Consider the following 26,874-nt stretch of genomic DNA (forward strand, 5'->3'; position numbering starts at 1 on the left):
CCAAAGAGCATATAATCACTACGTTATAATTACATCCATACTTTATCAGGCCTGAAGTGCCAATTACATTCACACTTTGTCTGGACCCGATTTTAGGCCGGAGCAAGAGTATTTTTTCATTTCATCGCTTTCGCACATCGTTTACAAAATTGCAATATTTACAATATTTGAAATGTAAAAAAATGGTTCATATGCCAAAAATCAAACATTGACCATTTTTTGCAATTAGCGACAAAGTATTTTTTACATTCCAAATATTATTAATGATGTACTAATATTCCGTGAAACGAAATACAATTAGTAGGTCGTAAATCGGAACTGATTTCGGGCCCGAAATTAAGGAGTGTGGATGTAATTGGCGCTTTAACGCTGCATACCGGACTGCGATATTTTATTTATAATGGTCTGCTTGAACACTCGCTGTAGAAACAGTAGGAACCTTGCGTTTATGGCAACCTTTAATTTGTGGCAACCTTCTCTCGCGTCGCAACCAATTGCTAATTTTATGGTCATCTGACAACCATCTCACTGGCCGTGACGACAAAAATTTTTACACAATAGCTACCACCAACAAAGAATCTTTTGTGTATAGAACAAACTGGTAGTAAATTGCTGAAAATATATTTCATTAGAAGTTTTATAAACAATATACGCCCTTAGAAACATCATTCAATTGTGATAAAGTGTGATTGGTGCGTGAAATCGTAATGTCAACTCCTGCCAGAAGACGCCTGATGAGGGATTTTAAACGGTTCGTATATCTTGCCTTTTTATCAATTTAACATTTTTTGACCTACTTTGGCTTTTTAACGTGGTGGTTAAGTGCATTCCGTAAAGTTCTCAAACAGGTAGTGCTGAATCATCAAATTACATCACTGTCGTTTTCATCGATTTCTATTCCGTTCTACATATTTAATTCTTCTATAAACGAATCTGATCAAGTTCTTGGTGTCTTTGTTAAGGGCTACTAATAGTCATTGACTCTAAAAGTAGAGCAGGCGACGTCACACGACGCTATTACGTCGTTTGTAGCTACAATATCTAGGTTATCCAAATGGATTCTAGTATCCCATATCCCATAAACTCATTAGAATGAATTCAAAAGGTAAAGTCTGCTGTGGCATCAACAATAACAATTTATGTAAAATAACCTGGGTTTATTGTATTGTGTACAATTTCTACATTATTCTTGGATTACAATTTCATAATCCTCTTAAACAATATTTTCTAGAAATAAATCCATCAGCTTCCTGTTTCTTATAAGATTATGCACTTTAGTGATATATTTGAAACCTATAAAATATTATGTGGCAAAAATACTGAAAAGTATTACAGATAGTAAATCTTCAAATACCCCAGTACCCCTATACCTATTATTTAAATTATTTTAATTTGCTATAAATTTTGTATGAATTGTTGAACAGAATTTAAATTAAAGTTCGCCTTTGTACTACACCTGTATATGTATTATCTGCAGTAACTAATATTTTTTCGTGCTATAAAGTTTATACTTGACACATTCACTGCCAAGAATGTGTACCTAATTACCTATGTGTGTTCATCATGTACTAAAAAAGGGGGACCCGGACCTCAAAGTTTATGATATTTAATTAAATGGTTTTCGATACCCTCTAACAGCCCAAAGGTCTATATAAAGGTCTCCCATTACATTCATACATAGATATATTAAAATTTAATTTAGACAAATAATCAAATCTAAATTGTAATTTTTGTACTATTTAATAGGTGTGTACTTTTTTAGTTAGGTTTTTCATTGTATTATAATTTTGAAAGTAAAATAAACATATACTGGATGTCTCAATATGTCTTGGCAAGTTTTGATTTGTAGGCAGCTAGAGGATAGACATTCACTTCTAAGTAAAAAAACCACACCACTTTTTGTGTGTTACATTTTACTTGTACATGTTCTTGCTGTAGGATAGGTAATTAATTTTGTTTTATTTTATGATTCCAGTCTTCAAGAAGATCCACCCACGGGTGTGTCAGGTGCTCCTACTGATAACAATATAATGATCTGGAATGCTGTGATATTTGGTCCCCATGACACTCCATTTGAAGATGGCACATTCAAACTGACCATTGAATTTACAGAGGAGTATCCCAATAAACCTCCTACAGTTCGGTTTGTTTCCAAAATGTTTCATCCAAATGTTTATGCTGATGGTGGAATTTGTTTAGACATCTTGCAAAACAGATGGAGCCCAACATATGATGTATCTGCTATCTTAACCTCTATACAGGTGGGTACATTTTGACATCTAAGAACTCCATTTTATCATGGTTACATGTGGTTGAATCTTCCAGCATTTTAATTGATAGTGCAAACTCAATATTGGTGATCTTGCCCTAAATTTATGAAAGCCTGATTTGTCCATATTATCTGTAGCTAAAATCAGTTAAAAAATCAGTAATTGTTAACCTGTTGACTTCAACTGCAACTCACTGTCTTTGTTATCTAACAAGTGAATAGTTTTTATTGATTACATGGTATGCATGTTTGTCCAATAAAGGGTCTAGCCGCAATCCTATAGTGAAACTGCCCCTGGCTGAAATGTATACCTTTCTTAGAAGCGTTAATTGTTCTTATTATAATATATCATTTTACAATATTTCAAGCCTGGAATCCCCTTGGTTTGGATAAAAAAAAAATATATATATAAAATCTTTTTTAAATTTTCTAAGCTAAACTAACGGTTAGATTTCTTTGAAATTCGGATTATACATGGCACTAATAGCAATACATTAAAAAAAAAAATCAAGGTTCTAACTTATTTACAAAGGCCTAAAAAAATATATTTTTTTGTTTAAATTTTTTTTTATTATTTGCAAGAGGGCGACAATTCAATTTTTAGGTATTTAATGCACATTACAATATTGTATGAAATATATTTTTTAAATATAATAAAAATCCATCTGTGGCAACAAGATAAAAATGTCTTACTAATGCAGGCCATTCGTCTTACGACCATTAATCGTAAAATACAGATACATTCTCGGCATATGTCTAACAAGGAAGGGTACCCAACTGTCCAACTCCGATTTGATTCATTTTGATATATGTTATAGAGTAGTCTAAAACACGTATTTTTTTTTAGCTGCCCAAACTCAACCTATTGGGAGATTTTTTTTTTTTATAGGACATTATTACACAAATTGACTAAGTCCCACAGTAAGCTCAATAAGGCTTGTGTTGAGGGTACTTAGACAACGATATATATAATATATAAATATTTATAAATACTTAAATACATAGAAAACATCCATGACCCAGGAACAAATATCCATTGCTTATCACACGAATATATGCCCTTACCAGGATTTGAACCCGGGACCATCGGCTTCATAGGCAGGGTCACTACCCACTAGGCCAGACCGGTTGTCAAAGAAATAGTCCTCCAAAGTACTAAAAAGTTACTAAATCTTTTAACTCCTATAGAAAGTGATGCTCAAGCAACTTGCTAGAAAGAAAAAATAATGTACACGTGTTTTGTTATATCTGCTTAAACTCAAGTTTTCCTAAAAAAACACCCATCTTTATGTGTAACTATAGTGATAAGATATTATAAAACTTCGAATGTCGATTTTTTTAGGAAAAAATGAGTTTTAGCCGATATAACAAAACACGTGCTCATTATTTTTTGCTGCTTTCAAACATATACTCAAACCAGCCATTAACTAGCAAGTTGCTTGATCATCACTTTCTATAGGAGTTAGAAGATTTAGTAACTTTTTAGTACTTTGGAGGACAATTTCTCCCAATAGGTTGAGTTTGGGCAGCTAAAAAAAAATTCGTTTCCGTTATTTTAAACTTATATATAATATAACATATATATGTTATATTATATCTCTATAACATATATCAAAATGAATCAATTCGGAGTCGGACAGTTGGGTACCCTTCCTTGTAAGAAGGTATATAAAGAATGATGGCGAAAAGACGGGAGTAGAAGCAATCGATCAATATTGTTGTGAATGTGCGAATGGGTTAAGAACAGTAGGTTGTTGTTCACATGTAGCGGCAATTATATATTACTTGTCGTATGGCAGATTTTTATCCAGAATTCCGCGGCCTAGCCATAAACTCTTTGCACTGTTCAAGGCCGAAGGTATAAATGTTAGTATTAATACAGATAGTGACGAGGATGAGTAATTATAAGTGTTATGTTTAGGTGTAAATTGTAGGATTTTAATAAAATGTGCTTTACTTTTTAGTTTCTTTTGATACGTAATATTTTTTTAAGGCAGTATTGCGTATGTCATAATGGACCTCAGCTTCGCTTCGGCCGATAATTACATGTGTTCTGAGACATTTCTTATTTTATTGGCCTCGGTATGTAATCTACTATTGCTGTATGTAAACAACTACTACGTAAACATTCCTATTATGAAATACGCAATACTGCATTAAAAATATATACTTAGTGTAAACAATTTTTCTGCTCGACTAGCTGCTGCTCGTTAATACCTACTAAATGGTTGTAAAGGCGGAAGTACACAATGAGCCAAGTACGTTGGCCCAATGTGTAACCTACAGACGCCTTAAGTCGAATGGCCTGCATTAGTAAGACATTTTTACCTTGTTGCCACAAATGGATTTTTATGAAAAAAATATATTTCATACAATATTGTATTGTGCATTAAATACCTAAAAATTGAGGTTGTCGCCCTCTTGTGAATAATAAAAAAAAAATTAAACAAAAATAAATATTTTTTTAGGCTTTTGTAAATAAGTTAGAACCTTGATTTTTTTTTTTTTTGATAATGTATTGCTATTAGTGCCATGTATAATCCGAATTTCAAAGAAATCTAACCATTAGTTTAGCTTAGAAAAATTAAAAAAGATTTTATATATATATATATTTTTTATCCAAACCAAGGGGATTCCAGGCTTGAAATATTGTAAAATGATATCTTATAATAAGACCAATTAACGCTTCTAAGAAAGGTATACATTTCAGCCAGGGGCAGTTTCACTATAGGATTGCGGCTAGACCCTTTAAAACCTTTAATTTTCTTCTGACTAAAATTATCCTCATCAACACAATCACTGCCAGTGATCCGCTAGGCGGGTTCTGTGTTAGTAGAAACGAATTTGTTAATCTGAAACAATTTTAATTGTACCTACATACAAAACTTTTAAGACTACCTTTTTCATGACTTTGATTCAGTCACACTTAGGTCAATGTGAAGAAGACCGTCTATCAGGCAAGTCCGTCTACTCACTATAATTCTGTTTTGACGACCGGTTTGGCCTAGTGGGTAGTGACCCTGCCTACGAAGCTGATGGTCCCGGGTTCAAATCCTGGTAAGGGCATGTATTTGTGTGATGAGCATGAATATTTGTTCCTGAGTCATGGGTGTTTTCTATGTATTTAAGTATTTATAAATATTTATATATTATATATATCATTGTCTAAGTACGAGTACCCTCAACACAAGCCTTATTGAGCTTACTGTGGGACTTAGTCAATTTGTGTAATAATGTCCTATAATATTATTATTATTATTCTTATGTTTATACACCACTTACAACTTGTTTTTATTTTAGTTATTCATAAATAAATAGTAAATGGTGGCCTATAGCAACACACACATTGCAGTTGCAACGAAAGTAAAAGTATATTGTTATATCAATAGGCAGCTGATCTAATAAAATGAAACTTTCTCATTAGTTTCTGAACAATCAAGAGGGTCTTTACCAGTGGGTGTGGTAAAAAAAATCCTTTTTATTTTAAATATAAGTTGAAATTATTTTGCCAACATCATAAAATACAATATTTAAGGGGAAAATAAGGTCATTCATGCTGTTTATGCTAGACTTGTATAGTAACCTAGTATTATTCAGTCAAACTATATATCTTGTCTTCTCCACATTGACTTCTTTCAATGGCTAGCTATGAGCCACATTTTCAAAATGTTTACTGTAAATGTATATACATTATTTAGTCATTTACAATAATTTACGGGCTAAATATTTAGGTCACACTGAGCAACTTTTAATATATGGGGCCAACCCCAAAATCAGAATGCCAAAATGTATGAAATAGCCAATTTTTTTGCGATTTCGGGGTTGGTCCCATAGTAAAAGTTGCTCAGTATGACCAAGATATTGTTGCAGGTGACTAAATAAACACCTTGTATGGCATCACATAACATAAGTTATTTACACATAATTGAATTACTAACAAGAAATATTTTTTTCCAGTCATTACTAAGTGATCCAAACCCAAATTCACCAGCGAACTCAATGGCAGCGCAACTATACAAAGAAAATCGGAGGGAGTATGAAAAACGAGTCAAAGCATGTGTAGAACAATCGTTTATTGATTAGCAGGGTACGGGCAGGACCAGAGGGGCTCGGCATCCGCGCCGGCGTCGCCGGCCGTACCTCCGCGTTAATTCATTCATTGGGACAACCAAGTAAATTAATAGTAATTATTCAACAACACCATTTCCATATACCAGTAAGATTTTTAGTACCTAATAATAAGAAGTTAAAATTGAAGTCAATCATATTTTTTTATCATATAGCAAGTTATGATGCATTATTCAAATGGACAATATGGAACACTGTCATGTATTCAGTTATATTACTTACTTTTATTAGTAAGTAGGTACACAAATTAATTTATGAAGAGTTGTAACCTAAACCCCTGGTTTTATAAGGGATGACGACCTATTCACACCCTTAATTGTCTTATAAATCTCATGATGTTATTTATCAATCTAAACCCATAAAGTTATAAAAAAAAGTTCTATGTTAACATCTCCTAGATGCCCTACTAACAATTTTGCTAAACCTACATTTGTGCATGTATTTGAGTTGGTATATATTAAAACTAAAAACTTTGCGTTTGTTATCAATGTTATCATATACATACATAATTAGAAAGTTTAATTCATTATATTACAAACTGTTTGACTGTAGCAACTTCCATGTGACTAGTTACCAACAGATCGCTTACAAATGTCTGCTAAAATTCGACTTCTATAAAAAGATTTGATTACATAAAAATCAATAGGTAATATTCGAATGAGAGTCATAAACAGTTAAATGCACTTTGCTAAATTTTGTATTAATAAAATAGATGTTAATCATAAGAAGTGTCTGGTTAGTGTCTAATGTGTCTGGTAACGCAATAATTAACTTAAACTATTATTATATTATACAAGAAGTTGGAAAGGAAAGGACATTTCTCAAGGTTCTCAGCATGACATTATTGCAAAACGCCTGTTCTATTACAGTGTTTACCTTTAAAGAGTACAAGTGATACTTTTAACCCTTACATTTTTATAAACGATATGCAGCCTTATATAGTTTATCGGGATTCTGCACAAAAATATAATTGCTTGAGTCTCATTCTAGTTTATATACCTCTTAACAGCAATGTCCCAATGGATACAAACTGAAATACTGTAGTGATTTTCTCGTTTTCTAATAAAGCTAAAGGTTTGAAATGAAATGTCAACGGTTCCAAGGACGTTTTACGTAATGTGTAATATTTGTCTTCTAGTAAAATATTATTTTCGGTTTTTTGATTTGTGTTTTTTTTTCCTTTCCGTAGTATTCATTCAACCGGGGTCCATTCAGGTGTATTGTTTATTAATACACAGCGTCGCTTTCAGTACGGTACGGAGGTAAAAATCAAACAAAGGCCTTAAGAGCTACCGATTTGACCCTTTTTGATTTGATTGGTTTCGGAGTTATTATCGAGTTCTTAGTGAATTGTGCTAACCTATTTAACCTAACTATTGTAATTTGTTTCAATAAGTATGAATGTAAGTCAAACATGCTCTTACAAAATAATTGAAAAGAGATCAGAATCGACGATTCATAATATCCAGATTTGACTGAAAATTGTTATTCTAATGTTATCAATTTTTGAGCTAAATTTGGATGATTTCTCTAAAAACATTTTTCTGATCATTTATCGGTTGCTTTAAGGCAGCTATCATCGGCCTTCGTATGATCCGTACTGAACGCGACATCCTGTATAAGACATCTCACCCTGTATAGGACGTAAGTAACTTTAAATGAGGTTTGGGTTGGGCTAGCTAGAAACAACATGTTATAGAGGTAGGTATAATATAAAAAGTAAGTACTGAAATATATGTTACTGCACTGATCGATTTAAAATTAGAAAGGGTTTGAAAATATACAGCCTGTTTATTTAGTCACCTGCAATAATTTACGGGCTGATTAAGTGATTATGATTATTTAGGTAATATTGAGCAACTCTTACTATGGGCCCAATCGCGAATAAAAATGTAAATTCTCCCGTAGAAAATGTGAAACAGATTTTTTTTTGTATGAAACAATCAATTTAATAAGGTTATTCTGTGGTAAAAGTTGCTTAATACGACCTATATAAGTATTCACTCCGTAAATTATTGCAGGTGACTAAATAAATTTTACTTTACCGCACTAGTGTGATAATTAGTACATTACGTAACTATGTCGAAAATATAAAGGGCCATATGCTATATGTACGACACATGTGTGAATAGGCAATTCGCAACTCTTGTCGATTTAATTTATCCCCACTCGTTGCGAATTTCCTATTTTACGCACTTGTATCGTAATGCACTCTTAAACAGGCTCCGCCGGGTAGGTATATGGTTTCTATTGACTCTTTCTTAGTTTTGGCCGTACCTGGTTTTATGTACAGTCAGCAATACTATTCGCTTAGCATCTATCCATACGAACTTCTATGCAGGAATCACTTTTCTCGACAGCTGACTGCACAGTCGCCATCAGATCAGATATATCGGAGCCGCCATGCAAGGTGCTCACAAATACCTGAATAAGCACTAACGCCTTGACAGTAGAGGCTTGTTTGGATATTTTTGAGCCGCTTGGCCGCTCCGATATATCTGATGGCGGCTGTACAATAGTATTAGATGCCGACACAGACAAAGGACCAAAAATATATATTCCTACACTATCATAATATATGGGCAATAATTTCGTGAATATGTATATTTTTGGCGCCTTGTCTGTGTTTATATTTACTACCTTGACTAAACAATGTACTTACGTTATAAGTACTTAATAGTCATGTAGGGATGTGTTTTTAGTATCACCAACACGGCATATCTCATGAAGCGAGTAATACACGCTTTCTTATTCTAGATAGGTACGAATATAGGTAGATACGCCTGTGCCTACACCCAACTGCATAATTGCATTGGACACTGATGGAATTCATTCATAAAGACACATTGGACTTTATGAATGAATTCATTCATTATTTTTCCATGTAACTTTGCAGCTCGCTGTAAACAAAAATAAGTCAAAGTAGTAAATTATGTATCACAAGGCGAGGACGTACATTAAACTAATAAACCCTGAACAATACGAAGGATTCTACGTTAGAATTCTGAGCGTAGTGAGGAAGAGGAGGGATTTCAAGTTTTAACGTCTTATATGATGGTACCTCACCCTCACAGTATCTCCATCTCACTTCTACGTATTGATGCATCCCTAGCTGTCATCAGTTACTGAATTCAGGAAGGTGTAAAAAGGTCTTCAGTCCTTGAACTAAACGAAAAAAACTGCCATGTCACACATACTTATTGCGTGTCATGCCGTCTAAAAGGTAAGGAAAGTAAAATACCACATGCAATGATAATCGACTATGTAAGTATGTACCACTCTAAAGGGAATCTGTTGCTAAAGGCAATGAGGGTCTTAAGTACTAGTTCTGGCATTTGCCTATAACTTTAATTAAGTACGTGAATTCATCAATACCTGAATCTCATGAACAGGGCAAGTGTGTAAAGAAACGGATAAACTAGAAGTTCTGGAAAATATCAATAAAATCCAAACATTGGAGCGTAACGAGTTACTGAAAACCAATATTTAGAAGAAATCTGTGGAGTGAAGTGACTGGTCATTACCTAGTAATTTGATTTAACAATATAAAAATATCTTGGCGAAACATGTCTTTGTATTTTACATAGTGGTAGAAATTATGTGAGCTGACTTTGAGTGCACGTTTCCTTAGGTACCTTACGTGTGCACAGAAAATCAAAAATATGTTCTTTTTTTTAATACTACGTCGGGGGCAAACAAGCATACGGCCCGCCTGATGGTAAGCAGTCTCCGTAGCCTATGTACGCCTGCAACTCCAGAGGAGTTACATGCGCGTTGCCGACCCTAACGCCCTCCCACCCCTCGTTGAGCTCTGGCAACCTTACTCACCGGCAGGAACACAACATTATTAAGTAGGGTCTAGTGTATGGGGTAGTATGTGTGTGTTCTAGTATCAACACTTTAATTCCTACTACACAAAGTGTGACCAGCCCAAGATTTTTTTATTTCCCGCCAAAAAAAAATGGAATATTTCGGTAGCCAGACTATTTAGTAGTGTAAAGCGGTGGTGGCCGAGTGGATCTGACATTCAATCCGGCGGTTGCGGGTTCAAATCCTGGCTCGTACCAATGAGTTTTCGGAACTTAAGTACGAAATTTTATTTGATATTTATTTACCACTAACTTTTCGGTAAAGGAAAACATCGCGAGGAAACCTGCATACATCCGCGAAGAATTTCTTATAGCCTAAGCCCTCTCGCACATGAGAGGAGGCGTGTGCCCAAAAGTGGGACGTATATAGGACGTATGAATTAATTAATATTATCTTTCATCTTAGGCTAGGTTCTTATAATGTTAGTATAAAAGTAAAATAAAAAAAGCAATACAAAAATAATACAAAATACATATAAACCTATTATAAAAAAGTGGCCAAGTGCGAGTCGGACTCGCCCATGAAGGGTTCCGTACCATTTGACGTATTAAAAAAACTACTTACTAGATCTCGTTCAAACCCATTATCGGTATCGGGGAACCCCCAAAATTTATCTTTTTTTTTCTATTTTTGTGTAAACATCTTAATGCGGTTCATAGAATACATCTACTTACCAAGTTTGAACAGTGTAGCTCTTATAGTTTCGGAAAAAAGTGGCTGTGACATAATCGGACAGACAGACGGACATGACGAATCTATAAGGGTTCCGTTTTTTGCCATTTGGCTACGGAACCCTAAAAACCTAACCTATGGTGCCTCCAACAGCGTGGCAGGGCCCAAGCTGCCGCAGAGAGAGGAACAGACGTACTATACGCGCCGTGTCAATATTACCGCCTTCTGAATCTGATCCTTGATCCAGCCAGCCAGCGAGTCTCTCTATGTGATGGTCGAGACTCTTCGTTATGAGACCGTTCGCTGACACAACTATCGGAATAATGATCGTCGAGCGGTGTGTACATTGATCTTTTTACTTAAATATTGATCCTAGCGAAATGTTCTTTATATTTCTTGTAGAAAATGTTATGGTTATTAATGTTATTATTTATGTGTATGACATTTTTTTGCTATGCCTCATACTTTACAAAATATTTACGAAAAACTAAAGAAAAGGAACCTTAGAATTAGTTTTAAATGACGTTCCCGCTTTAATATATTTTTAAATATTGATCCTTGCAAAACGTGTACTAAATCTTTATTGAAGAAAATTTTGTGTAGATTAAGTATTTACGTTGAACGTTTTTTGCTGTTGGCCACCGTTTACGAGTTATTAACGAAATTATATAAAAAATGGACCTTAATATTAATTTTCATAAACTTTCCCGCTTTAATATCTTTTTAAATGTTGATCCTAGCGAAAAAGTGTACGGAATCTTTCTTGTAGGCAATTTTATATATATTATTTGCGTGAAAAGACATTTTTTGCTATGGGCCACCGTTTACGAGTTATTTACCAAAAACTAAAAAAAGGGGCCTTTGCCTCTATCGAATGTGCATGAGTGATAGAAAGACTGATAACGAAGGGACATATTTGTTAATTAAATATTAAATAAAATAACATGGTGTATTCATAAAGGTGTTATTATAAAAATACCATTAAATTATAAAATCAATAGTATAATTATTTCATATTTTATTACTATCTAGTCTAGATAAATACCTATAAATATTTTTATCTTCAAACTAAAAGAAGTACATTCTGGGGGAAAAAAAATCTAATAGGTAGAACGTTAAAATTACATTATTGTAATAAATGAATCGACATTTTATTGAATGTGTTCACCAATACCACTTACAAACACCTATTTATTATATATAACACTGAACAACTTAAGTCGCGCATATTATCACATACATACTCGAGTTTATAAATATTTTGAAAGTATACAAGATATTGACATCATCTTGTTTTTAAGTCCTCTTTTAATTTATAATGTATTAACTCCATACACACCATGGCATCTTCGGCACTGTCATGTCCATCTACAGAATTTTGAATAATTTTTTTCAAATGTTCAGAGGACAAGTTTCTTAGCGCTCTTTTATATGGTGGGCCCATTTTATGAGGAAACAAAACACTTGTATCAATTACAGTGTCATGGATAAGCTTTAAAGCTTTGAAATCTGATTCTAAACTATGACCTATAAGTATAGTTTTACTATTAAACATAGTAAGTAATGTCGCCTGGACTTCCAGTAGAGTAGTTTTCACTTCAGCCATATGTTCTTCAGTTATTCCAGAATATCTTGTATTATAATCTATTATTGGATGAAGTGGCTTCACAAGTGTTTCATATACAACTTTGCAAGCTGAGTTAATAACTGTTACCCTAGTTAAATCTAAACCGTGTGTAGTGTAACACATTTCACAATCTAATGAATAAACACCATAATCATCTGATTTTGTTTCAGGTGGTAGTGTTCTTACATAGCCCTTAAGATTGTCATAATCAAGGTACTCATAGACATGACTGGGTGCAACACAGCAACCATCAGCCATTCCATCTTGGCTGCAGCACTGATAGCGAGCCTCACCGCGGACTCTATATTTATTATTAGGATGGTAAATGCATTCTTCTTTAACAACTGCAAAACCTTTTTTATCTATCATGAATTCTTTCTTACATCTACAGCACATTCTTATATTTCCCACAGGTGGTTTTTGTTTGTTTTGTGCGTAAATTATAGCTGCACCTTTCTTTCCATTTGGATGAAGCCTAGGAAAACCATTACTTTGTAATTGTTCTTCAGTTAACACCCATTTTTTTACGTTGTTATATAGTTTTGCACCATTAAATTCCTTTGAGTCTATAATTTTTTTATATTTATTTTCTATACTCCATGATCCAGCATTACCAGATTGCCCAGATATACCCTGTGGTAACTTCTGCAATGTATTACAGTCTGTCCCTGATTTTTTTACTCCTTTGCATTCTTGCAATTCTTTTTTGAGCCTACTAATTGTTAGCACAGCAGAGTTCTTGTATATTTGCACAGTAGAACATTTTTTACTAGTGGCTAACTCTTCATGCTGAGCTCGAGCATAAGCATCTACTGCAGAGAGATATATATTTAAACATTGGTCAATCATCATATTCAAATATGTAGATCTTATATTAGCAGGTATTTTTGAGGCAAGTGGTTCAAGAACTCCAGGTCTATCAATAAATTTTTCATTAGGCATATGGGCAACTCTTTGCACACCTTTTTTGACAGTTTGAACTATAGTCGAGCTGGTTGAAGGCTGTTGTTTGGCTACAGTTTGGCTGGGTGGTAAAACTTTTTTTGCATTCATCATAGTTGACGCATAAGGTACATGCGCAATGCGTATCTTGGTACTTGTGTTTGAACTATTCCGAGCAAAATCTACTTTAGGGATGCTTTGTTCATTACTAGGTAGCTGTAAATTATTTTTTGCAGCATGATATTCTTTAATTTTGCCCAACCTCTCTGCCATAGCTTGAGCTGCATTTAATTTAAAATCAGGTTTTGCAGGGGGCTTAGGTAATATTTTAACATTTTTATCCAGTGTCCGAGATATTCTTTTTTTAGTGGGCACATATTCCTCCTCAACATCATTTTGCACTTTATTTTCAAAGTCTTCATAAACATGAGTTTTTTTGGTAGGTTCATACTCTTCAAAAATTTTTTTACACTCTAATGCTATTGCTTCTTCATCGGACTCTGAAAGATATGTCTCCTCATCATTTTGATCAAAATCAATATTATCATTTGAAATGTCAATGTTATCACTATCTGAGAACCCATTGATAGAATTATTGTCCTGTGCAGTTTTTTCTCGTTTTTCTTTTGACTTCTTAGAAGAGCTATTAGATTTATGTTCTTTATTTTTTCTATCCGAAGTACTGCTTTTAGAGCTGCTGGATTTTCTTGTTTCTTTTTCAGAACTTTTTGAATGTTTCTCTGAAAGTCTTGAGCTTCTATCACTGTTTCTGGAACTAGGGTGTTTCTTATCTTTTTTATCTTCTTTGTATTTTTTTTTGTCCTTATCTTTGCTAGAACTTTTGTGATTTGATGTTTTACTAGAACTACTTGACTTATTGTCATGTTTATGTTTCTCACGAGAAGTTGATCTATCCTTTTCATTCTTGCTTTTTTCCCGTGATGACTTTTTTGAATCAAGAGAAGTTGGTGATTTTTTATTTTTTCTGCAAGCTTCATTGTTATTTTCTTTATGTTTCTTTGAAGATTTTTTCTTACTTGTATCATCAGATAGTGATTTCTTTTTAACATCTACTGTTGGTTTTTCTTCATTTAATATTTGATCCAATATATCAAACTCTGGTTCTAAATCATCAAAATCCTTTAAGTCACTAACTAATTTGGGTTTCTTAGTTTCTGGCTCTTCTTCATCACTGGAGAAACATGGTGCCAGGGAGCGCGGTGTGGGCTGGTAGGTAACTGATGGAACATCTGGTTTGGGAGCTACTTTGGCAGGTTTATATTCCAGTATATTTTTCTTCTTGGTAACATTTTTATCTGACGGAATGTAGTTTAATTTACTTGAATTCTGATTTTCCACAGGAGAATACTCCGGCAGTTCAGGTTCTATACCAGGTGTATACTTCTCTGTTGACTCTACAGTGCCCTTAGGTGTATATTGATCTAATTGTATACTTTCAGTAGAACCCGGTGTGTATTTAAGAGGAGGTGGTATGAATACAAATGGCTTTGATGTATTGTCACTATCAAAAGATCTTTTCATGGGTAAACTAGCAGGTTTTCTTGGTGTGTAAGGGACTGGAATATGCCTTTTCTTCTGGTCATTGACATCATCGATAGTTTCTAGGTCCACATTAATTTTGTTCAGTTCTGCGATAGGGGTTGGATTATATGTAGCCTTAGGTACTAATGCTGCTTTGCTTTGCTCTGTTATACTCTCCACAACCCCTGATTGTGGCAACGTTGGTGAAGGCGAGGTATCAGTCTGCTGAAGAACCTTTTGGACCGCCGCCGACACAAGTTTCTGCAGAATCGCTCCACTTTCGATCCCATCATTCGACGTGCCTTGCAATTCTTTTTTAACATGACGAAAATGACAATAAGGTCGCTCGCATAAACCACTATCATAAAATGGGCAGTTGATTCCCTTAAAGTAGCCAGTAGATGGAAGCATTATTTCATGAATTCTCAATTAGTCCGAATAAAACACACAAAATCAGAACCACCAAAAATTAGTAAAACCACTGCATCTGATCTGACATTTGTTTGACCACAGATAATAATTTGAAAACAAAAATACACACACTGACGGCTTAAAAACCAACTCAAATATTAATAAAGGTATCTACAGACAGACGTATAGTTTGTCCCAGGACTGTTTCATTTCAAACATAGAGATAATCATACTGCGTTTGGCTTACGCAAGTACTATAGGGACCGTGCGCGTTGGAGGGTCTGCCATCTTGTGGCCTGAATCGGAACCATAAACATGCACATGTTCATGCATGCATGTGGGCTACATCGAAACAAAAAGCATCACATTTACGCCTCGCGCCAAAAATCTGACGGCTCCTGCCTCCTACAGTTCATGCACGCTCCCTATCATTCACCCAAAAGAAAGGGTGAGTATAATTTTCCTGGTTTCCTGGCAATCCAGGTTAAGGTCTAAAGTGCCAATTACTCCCACACTTTATCAGGCCTGATATCAGACCCGATTTCGGGCCCGAGAAGGAGTATTTTTCCGTTTCACCAAATAAAAAGCACATCGTTTACAATATTTGAAAGGCCCGAAATCGGGAAGACTGGGTGTAACTGGCGGTTGATAATCGTTTCGTGTCACGGAATATCAGCACATCGTTAACAATATTTGAAATGTAAAAAGTACTCTGTCTCTAATTGCCAAAAATGTTCAATGTTTGATGTTTTTGCATATAAACCATTATTTTACATTTCAAATAGTGTAAACGGTGTGCTGATACTTTGCGAAACGGAAAAATACTTTCTTGGGCCCAAAATCGCGTCTATCAGGCCTGATAAAGTGTGGATATAATAGGGTTGTTTCCATCTACAAATCTTAGGGCAGAATTGTATCCCAATAAATTCTTTTGGATTATAAGAACATGTTAAACTACTTTTAGGGGACCTGTAATGACCATATTTTTGAAAATATTGATTTTAAAATATCTTTTAGCACACGTCACGTGACCAAACTCGAAACTTCTTTGAAGATTCTGATGACGTCACAACTCTCGGATTGACACTGTTGACAGTTAGGCAACTGTTGAAAGTATAAACAACAAATGACAAATGTCAGTTGACAGCTCGTATCTTCTACGTGTGTATGTAGTTATGTGTCAAACCGTAAACTGTGACGTCACACAATTTTCAAAGAGCGTTTTGGGCGCAAAAGCATCCGTCAAAATATATTTTGTTAATTTAACATATTTAAAGCCGTTTTTAGTATAAAAATCGAATTTTAGGGCAACTTTTAGTTAATATAGAACGTAATACAAGCGTTTCAAAAATTGGAAACAACCCTATTGGCACTTCATAGGGGCTCGCGGGGGACGCGCGCGGGTTACTAACCTTATTGGCCGGGTGCACGATGGCAGCGCTGCCTAGCGTTGGCAACTAGGTAAGCGCTCAAGAATAATCAGCATTTTTTTTAATGCAGTTTAATGCGCGAAATCTATTCGTTTCTAATGGTTAACACATTTAGTTTTTTTGCTTTACTGAATATAGTAAGACTTACTTGCGTATTTAAGTGCCAATTGCATCCACAATTTATCAGACCTGATATTAGATCAGACCCGATTTCGGGCCCAAGAAAAAATATTTTTGCGTTTCACCAAATATTAGCACGTCGTTTACAATATTTGAAATGTAGAAAAAAACTGAACGTTCTGTCGTAGTCCACTCCAGGTATCTGGGAATAGCCTTTGATGACCATTCTGGCCTTGTACCTCTCCTGTTAATAGATGGTAAGATACATGAAGGACACTCCAACAACAAAACCACAGTAGCATTAAGAAACCCATCACAAGAATCGACTAACAACCATAACGGAAACGTAACCGAACAGAATAATGAAAATAATGAGCAGAATAACACAATTGAACAGTATACTACACATTCACAAGACCAGCGAAAACACTCTCACAATCTCCGAACTCGTCCTCATAATCATAATTTTCGTAAATTTAAGTGAGTTTAAGATTATTTTTCAAAATATTCGCAGTTTGAACAATAAACGCCACTTAATAGAATCAGTTACTCAAGAAGATAAACATATACAAGCCATCTGCCTTTCAGAAACCTGGATTACAGCAGCAAAACTAGATTTATTACAGCTAGAAGAGTACCAAGTAACTTCCAAGTTTAATAGGAGCATCCACGGAGGTGGCGGTGTGTGTGTGTTCCTTAAAAATAACATACCTTTTATCGAACGTAAAGACATAAGCGACTTATCCATAGAATTTGTTTTCGAAGTTTGTGCCACTGAAATTCTACACTTAAATATGTTAATTGTAGTTATATATTGGCCAAACAGCCAAAGAAATCCAAACATATTTTATAAAAAACTCGAAAACCTCTTGCAGATTATAGTTACAAAAGACGTTACCAAAAACGTTGTCATAGGTGGTGACTTCAATGTGAACGTTTTAGAAAAATCTGCTCTTTCAATCTCACTAATCAACCTCTTGATTAGTTATAACTTCCAGCAATTAGTAAACGAGCCCACACGAATTACAGATACAAGCTCAACATGTATAGACTTACTTTTTACCAATTTTCATAATAAAAATAATGTTGTTTCTGTCTACGAATACGGTTTCTCAGACCATAAAGGCGTTATATATACCATACCTAACAACACCAATAACCAAGATCGCAAAGTTTGGTTTACTAATAAAAGGAAATTTACAGAGAACAATATTAGTGCTTTCAAGTCTTATTTATCTAAAATTAACTGGAGTACTATTATTGACAGCAATAATAACATCAATGAAAACTTTTACTCCTTCACAGCTACTATACAAAAAAATCTAGATACTTGTATCCCTAAAACGCAAGTTAAAATAAAAAAACAATTGAATAAAAAGTCCTGGTTAACTACAGGTATAAAAACTTCCTGTAAACACAAACGTCTCTTAAAAATACTGATCACCAAAACAAATAATCCTATTTTACATGAACACTACAAACATTATGAAAAACTGCTGAAAAATACTGTAAAAAAATCTAAAAAGCTGGATTATATTAATAAAATTAAGAACTCTAATAACATCACCAAAACCATGTGGCATATGATAAAGAAACGGACTAATAAACTTCCGAAAAAGAACAGAATAAATATTAAACTAAACATTAACAACAGTATAACAGATGACCCCAGTATCATAGCAAACTACTTTAACAATTTTTTCGTATCGGTAGGAGCAGGTGATGGACCCTGCGTGCGTAACGCAGCCGGACGCCCTGTGCTCAACCCCACTCCAAATTCGTTCTACCTACAACCAGTCACTGAAATAGAAATTCGTCATATTATACGAAACCTGAAAAATAAGAGTAGCTTTGGACATGATGAACTCCCGCCTGTCCTTATAAAAAAGTGTGCAGACGAACTGTCCGCACCCTTAGCCTTCCTAATAAATCAATCTTTCTTCGAAGGCATAGTTCCAGACTCGCTTAAACTATCCATCATAAAACCTATTCACAAAAAAGGCAAACAAACTGACTGTAATAACTACCGCCCCATAGCTCTTTTACCAACCTTTTCCAAAATCATAGAAACCGCTATGTCAAAACGACTCTACACATTTTGTGAAAAATACTCCATATTTAACGAAAACCAAAACGGATTTAGAAAAAACCATTCCACAACTTTGGCAGTTTATAATTATATCAATAAAATATTAAACATAATAAATAATAAACAATATGCTATAGGCGTATTATTGGATATGAGCAAGGCCTACGATAGGGTATCATATGATGTTCTGTTGAAGAAATTGTACGGTATTGGGGTAAGAGGGTTTGTACATAAATGGTTTGACTCTTACCTCAAAAATCGAGTGCAATTTGTAGAAATAGAGCACCATAACAACCACACAGGAATAATTTCACGCATACATTCAAATAGAGTAAATGTTACTCAGTCCATTCCACAAGGTAGTGTATTAGGTTGCTTACTGTTCCTTATATACATCAACGATTTGCCCTACTCCATCAATACACCTAGTATTTTATTTGCAGATGATATCTCAGTAGTATTTCCGTGCATAAATAATAATAATCTTAATTCTAGTCTCACCCATATCCTGACTGAAATAGATTCTTGGCTAACCGAACATAACCTACAATTGAATTTCAGCAAAACAAAATTAATGCAATTCAGACCACACCAAAGACAACCGTTAAATATAGATTTCTCATACAACAACATTAAACTGGAACAAACTGATACATTTCCCTTGTTAGGATTAACCATCGACACAAACATTAATTGGAAAGACCACATACAGAAAGTAAGCAATAAACTATCCAGATTTTCATATGCCTTATTAGAATTAAAAAAAACAACAGACTTAAAAACTGCCACTTCCGCCTATTATGCCTACGCCCATTCCATACTCCGCTATGGCATACTCCTTTGGGGTAATAGTACGAATGCCAATAACTTATTTATTCTACAAAAAAAATGCATCCGAATTTTAGCGAACATAAAACCAAGGGAAAGTTGTCGGCCACATTTTAAAAACCTGAAAATATTAACACTTACCTCCTTATATATTTTTGAAGTTTGCACTTTTGTCAAATTACACAGCTCTTTCTTCCTACAAGCAAAAGACCGTCATGCAAAACCATTAAATCTCCGCCAAAATAACTTCCTTTCCTTGCCCACTTCTACCTTAAAAATATTTCACTCCGGACCACACATGATGTGCATAAAAATCTTTAATAAACTTCCGCAGTCAATAAAAGAAATAGAAAATTCAAAATTATTCAATAAAGCACTTAACACACATCTAAAAGACAAATCTTTCTATACGCTGCAGGAGTTTTTTGATAATGGAACGTTAAATTAATACCTATGCTATGAGTAGGTAACTTAGCTCTTAAGTACTGCCTGTGATCTCAAATAATTGTCTCTAAATCTTTGTACTAGATTGTTATTTAGTTATAAGACTGCTGCGCCCTTGCAGGGTACATATTATGTAATTTTTGTGTACTTAATATGATTGCAATAAATGCTTTGTCTTGTCTTGTCTTGACGGAACCATCGGGGTTCATTTTTAACTTAAATACCCATTTGCTTGGCAGGGCTTTGCGTCCTTTGGGTAGCTCGACCAGATCCCATCGAGTTCCGGCTCCTCGCGAGAAAACAACTCAAAGAACTACTGAACGCTTACAAATTGTTCACTCTGACGTTTGTGGACCTATCCGTACACCTACAATAAGCGGAAACAAGTACTTCGTCACATTCATCGACGATTACTCCCGATACAGTCGAGTTTACCTGCTGAAATGCAAGACCGAAGTCTTAGAAAAATTTAAAGAGTTCAAAGAGTTAGCAGAAACGCACACGGGGAACAAACTCAGAGTACTACAATCAGATAATGGCACCGAATATATCAACAGGAACTTCGATGATTACCTGAAACGCTGTGGGATACAGAGAAGACTTAGTGCCCCGCACACAGCGCACCAAAATGGATTAGCAGAGAGAAAAAATCGTACTCTGATTGAAAAAGCTAGAGCCTTAATGATTGACGCAAACGCGCCCCTAAAATGCTGGGGTGAAGCAATCATGACAGCGAACTATTTGTGTAACAGGAGCGTAAACAGTGCTATAGAAAACAAAACACCATTCGAACTATGGGTTGGTAGAAAGCCTTTTATTCACCACCTCTATATATTTGGCTCTAAAACTTTTGTTCTCATCAAAGGCACTAATGGTCACAAATTCGCACCTAAAGCAATTCCTGGCATGTTCGTTGGCTACTCTGAAACATCAAAAGCATTCAAGATTCTTCTACCATCCAAAAATAAAGTGGTGATATCGAAGGACATCCGTGTGATGAAATCCATGTTTTACGACAACACAAACAAAAACGACATCACCGATATGTTCAATAATGACTGTTCCTTCGAATCTCCAGAACCTTCAGAACCATCAAGATTACAACATAAGCAAGTAACAGTACAGCTTGATGACAATGAAGATGGAGACGTCACACCACTAAGCGACTATAGCGACTGTAGCGACAATAACGACACGGAAGACGAAGATGGAGACGATACGTTGCAACCAAACTCGGTCAACAGCACTGAAGATGTTCAGCAACCACGCTCTGCTACCATATAAAGATCTCAACTTGTAGTATGACTGTGGCGTAAGTGAGAACTTTGTTTATTCATAATAGAAGAAAATGAAGCATTTTATAATTATATATTTAATAAGTCTTAGTACAATTAAATATGTTTTTGAGAATATTGATGTTTCATTTGACAGACATATTTTTCCTTAGATAATTGCCTCCACGGCAACGATTGTCATAGACAATTAGTCTTCTAAAAATAAGAAGGTACCTATGTTAAAGTAGAACATACTTCACATCTTTCTCATCTTTCGTGACAAATTAAAGGAAAAAAATGTATGTTTTATTATGTTCTGATAGCATACCTCGTGATCCTCTTCTAGGAAATACGTATGCAGAGTAGGTAAAAAGATGGTCAATGGGGTTGGCCGGTCGAAGTATTAAACAGATGGCGCCATCATAGCTTGCCCTGTCAATCCCTAGAATTGTGTCAAAATCTTGTTTTTTTGTTGGAATTTTGTAACCTGGATTCCAGTACTTTAAGCCAAATCTCATAGAACAAAACTAGAGACAGGGGCAAGCTATGATGGCGCCATCTATGCAAACCTTTGACAGTTGCCAACCCCATTAGAGACAAAGTATTTTTACATTTCAAATATTGTTAACGATGTGCTGATATTCCGTGAAACGGAAAACGATGATCAGGCCCGAAATCGGGAAGTATGGATGTAATTGGTACTACAGGCCAGATAAAGTGTGGATGTAATTGGTGCTTCAGGCCTGATAAAATGCGGATGTCATTGGCACTCCATTTTTTTATTTACAGTAAGTTTTCTTGGTGTTGAGGTAGTGATTATATGCTCTTTGGTGTTGAGGTGCATACAGCGCCGCCGCCGGTCAAGTTTTGTTTCCCTTTCCTAACAACGAATAATAAACAATCGTTTATCTTTATATAAGATTGCTTTTTATTGATACCATCACATTGAGACACCTGCATAGACTGCATATTACTAATGCTTGTCTAAAGCTATGTACTCAAGCACCAATACAATCAAGAAGTTCAGAAAATAATGTCATGGTCAGCCCCTCTCATATTTCAAAATACGTTGTTTCACAAGAACTTTAATGTGATGAAGGTAGCAGTCGTGTATATTTCGCAGCAAGAAGTCTCACTTTTGCTATGGTTTTATAGAAAAAAAATGGAGTTATTCAACAAAGTTTTACACCTAATTCCGCTTTCTTTCAGGGAACTGTCAAAACTTTTGACAGATGTGTTAGATAAAATTGTTAGTTTTTTCGAGTACGGTTATCCTGATTTCGGAGTGTAAATAGCATTGTAAAATGGTCGAAGAAGTCGTGCAAGATTATGCAGCTTACTTTAAGCTGGACCTTTCTAGTGGATTCCAGACAGTTCAGGATGTGATTGACAATATGTTGACACGCCTTGAAGAATTAACCAGTGTCTTACAGATGATCAAGATGAAAAACAGCGAGTGTGGATCTGCTCTTTCGGAGGATATTAGTAAATACCGCTGCGATATAACGATACTCTCTAAGAAAATTAACACAGTTGGTGACATTATTGTTCAACTAACCAGCAATGTTGACCTAGTAGAAAAACAAGTGCAAAAAGCAGAGTCAGATTTCAATGTTCACAGTGACAATAAAATTAAAAGTTTTCTGAAGCCTTTCTTGATGAGAAGCAAGGAACCTGTTTCAGCATTCCCACAGGTGATAACTCCTCCACAGAAAGTTGAACTCCCAAGTGTTTTACATAATTTTGAACAAATTAAATTGTGATATTGTTCCAGGGTTATTAAATGAAACATTTTATGCATTAAATGTAATGCCTTACATATCTATAATTTTAACATTAAAAAGAAGTATCACAAAAAGAAATTTAAGTTTATCATTTTATTGAGTTCCTGTAGAACCAAATCCTCCATCGGCTCGCTTTGTTTCTGACAAACTCCCAACTTCAACAAGATCTGGATAGTAAACCCTTTCACAAATCAACTGTGCAATTCGATCACCTTTAGTCACCTTAAAATCTTGGTCGGAATGATTAAAGAGCACTACTCCAACATTTCCTCTATAGTCTTCGTCGATCACCCCAGCTATAACAAGAAAATAAGCATCAATTAATTTTCACTCATGATATTGGATATGAAGAACATAATAGATCCTTAAAATGTATTGCACTAATTTGGTAACCATATGCCCAGTGGTTGTTATGTGAACGAAAACATTGTGAGGAAACATATCTAATCCCAGTAAAAGGCCCAAATTTCCCCCTCTGGATTTGATAACCAGAATAGATAATAACTTATGTAAAAACTACTGCCTACCAATTGTTTAGATTAGGTTTAGGACCTAGACTCCCTTAGCAAGCCATGGCTTGAGATGAGGCAGATGTGCAAAGTTTACATTTTAAAGGTTCAGCAAATTTTTAATGTAATACAGAACTTCAATTATGGTCTAGCCACCCACATATCTTTAGTTGCAAAGATACAAGCAATTCTAATTAGTTGGTGTATTTCCACCACAGATATGATTGATTGTCCCCACAAGTATATGTGCATTCATGTGAATCATTCCCATCTGTCCTCACCTAATGTATAGAGGCAGTCATGTGGTGCGAGGACAAATGGGAATACATGATTTGTCAAAATACAAACAGCAAATATTAGTCCTACTTGTAGCTCATGAAATACAGATCAGAAATAAAAATAATGAAATTCGTTAAATGGGGGTTTCGGGGGCGAAAAATCAATGTCTAGATTGATTTTTCGCGCATTTTTGAGTTTATATGTTTTCCGAGCAAAGCTCAGTCTCCAGCTATTTTAGTTAAAGTTTGGTATGGCAATAGTTAGAACATAGCATTTTTTATCCCCAAAATCATTCTCCTTTAGGGAGGTGGAGGTTTGGAATCAATAACTGCTTAACCGATTTTGATGAAATCTACTCTATATATCTTTTGATTTAGTTGAAAATGAAACCAAACTTGAACCTAAACTTAAACAATAATTAACCTCAAATCCGCTTAGTCTTCTTCTTTTTAGATCTCTCTTCTGATCTCTTGATCTTAGATCAGTAAATCGTGAATCAATTGCCAGTATAAAAAAAACTTGCACATCTGGGAAATTTAATTGGTAGGTCTTAGCCCTAACATATAGTTATAAAGTTTGCAAAACTGAATTGGATAAAAGTAAATAAAAATAAACTTATCTATTTTTATTTATATTACTAAAATTTGTGCATTTTATTTTCAAAATGTTACATTTATTTTTGGTTGAAATTGTTGAAAATGTGTAAATACTAATTTTTTTAGGATTCTGTAAGATATTTTAATAACTGTATGTTTACATCAACAAACTATACATATTTACTAAAGAAGCCTGACTAGAGCTCAAAAGTGACCCCATGGGAATTGTTCCACAGGCAACACTATTTTACAAACACTGTAATGCCATGCAATATGCTTGACAAACAGTTAAAATTCTGTTTGTCAGCAAAATCTCAAATTCACCAATCACAACTTTTTTTAATAGTGGGAAATTGTGTATTGGGTAATATTGAAACCTGAGGGTGGAGTATATTCATGGAGAAAGGATAACTGTCAGTATAATATGTGGACCGTTTTAGCAATGGTTGTAGTCAGCTGCAGGGAAAAGGTACCCCCTTGCTTAGAAATTTTATATGCTGGGGGAGTACTTTTTCTCTGCAGCTGACTACTAAGTCTCTCTATATATTATATTCCATGCCTGATTTACATAAATTGAATTCAGCCTATTGAGTTTTAATATTGATTCAGGAATAAGAATTGATGTTTTGATTAATTTTACTATTTTTTTACAAACAATATACAGTAGAATCCGCTTATAATGACATTGAAGGGAAGTGACAAACACATCATACTAAGCGGATATCATATAACACATAGTTGTACAACTTCTTATTTTTGTTAAGTTTTCCAAATTAGTCTCAAATTCCTTTGTGAGAGATGAGTTTTATTAAACTTGTAACAATAATCAACATGTCACTGAGACAACTAAAACAACGTACACACTGCGAACGCACCAAACATCTTTGCTGGGAAAGATTTGCAGTGGTGACAGCCACAAAAACCAGTGAATGTGTCAGTATAACCGGTCAGAATTACACGAAAATGGGATTAATAGGTCATAGCAAGCGATTTGTCACTATAAGCGAAGTAATCTTATCCGACTTTGTTACAAAGATTTTTTTATGAAAACCAAACTTTGCACAGTAATTACGTGATAGTAAGCGGCAGGTCAGTATAAGCAGAGTCATAATAAACTGATCCCACTGTATTACATTTAATAAATGCACATACATGACTGTTATCATGGAAAAAACTACTTGAGAAGGGGTTCATAGTTATCTAGGAAATTTAAAGGGGTATGTGAAATTGAAAGTTTGAGTCACCCTGGCTATCCTGTCTTAGAATGATGTGACCGTTTTATTAACATTACATAGGAAAATCAAATAAATAAAAAAACGAGCTAATGGACGATAACATACCTCCAACATCAATGAAGTTTTTTACCGCCAGGCCAGAGCGAGGGGCCACTCTGCCATAACATCCTGAGGGCAGTTCAAGCTGCAAATCAGTCTTCACTACTTCTTTGCCACGAGCAGGAACTACATAGTCATAAGCACTGTAACAGAGAATTTTAAGAATAAAAACTGGACGTTTACCACGTGTAAAAATATCATAAAACAATGATGTATATGATCAATTAAAGTGAAAACAAGAGTACCTCTTCAGATCGAAACCAGCAGCCTTCTCGGAACCACGTACAGGAGCGAAAGCATGTTCACTCAGACGTGTGAATTTTAGGATTGGGTGTGTTTCAGCGGGCATTTTTAATAATCCTATAAATCTCAAAATCCTCAACAGTTTTACTTGCAACGACACGAGTAGGTGATATTAACTTGTTAAAATCCTACGGATTCGCTTTTTGGAAACAGTGTATTAAATTCAAGTAATAACGAACAAAAATACAAAACCAGAAGCCAGTACAGTTGCTGAACTGAACAGTGAACAAAGAATGTCAAAGTAAAATTGGCGGCAAAGCTGCAATGTCACCGCCGTTTTGACAGCTGTCAAAACTCACAAAACTATTTGAGAAACAAATAAAATCGCTCTTTGGAAACTTGCCTCATTATGCCGCAATAAAAAGCTGGTAACATTATGGATAATTAATATAGTTTGTCAAGCCTTTTCCGTCAGTAGAAAAA

The 26,874-nt window shown here is 34.8% G+C and overlaps 3 protein-coding genes across 3 annotated transcripts; 1 reads left to right on the forward strand and 2 right to left on the reverse strand.

Moving 5' to 3' along the window:
- Positions 1–474: 474 nt before the first annotated feature.
- Positions 475–7,560, forward strand: LOC133533806 (ubiquitin-conjugating enzyme E2-17 kDa). The gene is made up of 3 exons (XM_061872858.1): positions 475–751; positions 1,976–2,261; positions 6,227–7,560. Exons 1-3 carry the CDS (start codon positions 708–710, stop codon positions 6,350–6,352), a joined length of 456 nt encoding a protein of 151 aa, XP_061728842.1. The 5' UTR covers positions 475–707; the 3' UTR covers positions 6,353–7,560.
- A 4,326-nt stretch (positions 7,561–11,886) lies between these two features.
- LOC133533753 (RNA exonuclease 1 homolog) lies at positions 11,887–15,740 on the reverse strand. The gene has a single exon (XM_061872796.1). It carries the CDS (start codon positions 15,459–15,461, stop codon positions 12,225–12,227), a length of 3,237 nt encoding a protein of 1,078 aa, XP_061728780.1. The 5' UTR covers positions 15,462–15,740; the 3' UTR covers positions 11,887–12,224.
- Positions 15,741–23,437: 7,697 nt separating this feature from the next.
- Positions 23,438–26,696, reverse strand: LOC133533814 (deoxyuridine 5'-triphosphate nucleotidohydrolase). Its single transcript, XM_061872870.1, has 3 exons — positions 26,394–26,696; positions 26,155–26,291; positions 23,438–23,726 (listed from the first exon to the last, which is right to left on the reverse strand). The coding sequence occupies exons 1-3, from the start codon at positions 26,495–26,497 to the stop codon at positions 23,524–23,526; spliced, it is 444 nt and encodes a 147-aa protein (XP_061728854.1). The 5' UTR covers positions 26,498–26,696; the 3' UTR covers positions 23,438–23,523.
- Positions 26,697–26,874: the final 178 nt, after the last annotated feature.

Source organism: Cydia pomonella, chromosome 2 (assembly GCF_033807575.1).
Source record: "Cydia pomonella isolate Wapato2018A chromosome 2, ilCydPomo1, whole genome shotgun sequence".
NCBI classification, from domain to species: domain Eukaryota; kingdom Metazoa; phylum Arthropoda; class Insecta; order Lepidoptera; family Tortricidae; genus Cydia; species Cydia pomonella.

Coding starts and splice junctions, on each gene's coding strand:
- LOC133533806 (XM_061872858.1), top strand. CDS start 708: ATGTCAACTCCTGCCAGAAGACGCCTGATGAGGGATTTTAAACG. Junction 752..1,975: donor CTGATGAGGGATTTTAAACG/GTTCGTATATCT, acceptor TTATGATTCCAG/TCTTCAAGAAGATCCACCCA. Junction 2,262..6,226: donor CTATCTTAACCTCTATACAG/GTGGGTACATTT, acceptor ATTTTTTTCCAG/TCATTACTAAGTGATCCAAA.
- LOC133533753 (XM_061872796.1), bottom strand. CDS start 15,461: ATGCTTCCATCTACTGGCTACTTTAAGGGAATCAACTGCCCATTTTAT.
- LOC133533814 (XM_061872870.1), bottom strand. CDS start 26,497: ATGCCCGCTGAAACACACCCAATCCTAAAATTCACACGTCTGAGTGAA. Junction 26,292..26,393: donor GCTGGTTTCGATCTGAAGAG/GTACTCTTGTTT, acceptor TCTCTGTTACAG/TGCTTATGACTATGTAGTTC. Junction 23,727..26,154: donor AAACTTCATTGATGTTGGAG/GTATGTTATCGT, acceptor TTCTTGTTATAG/CTGGGGTGATCGACGAAGAC.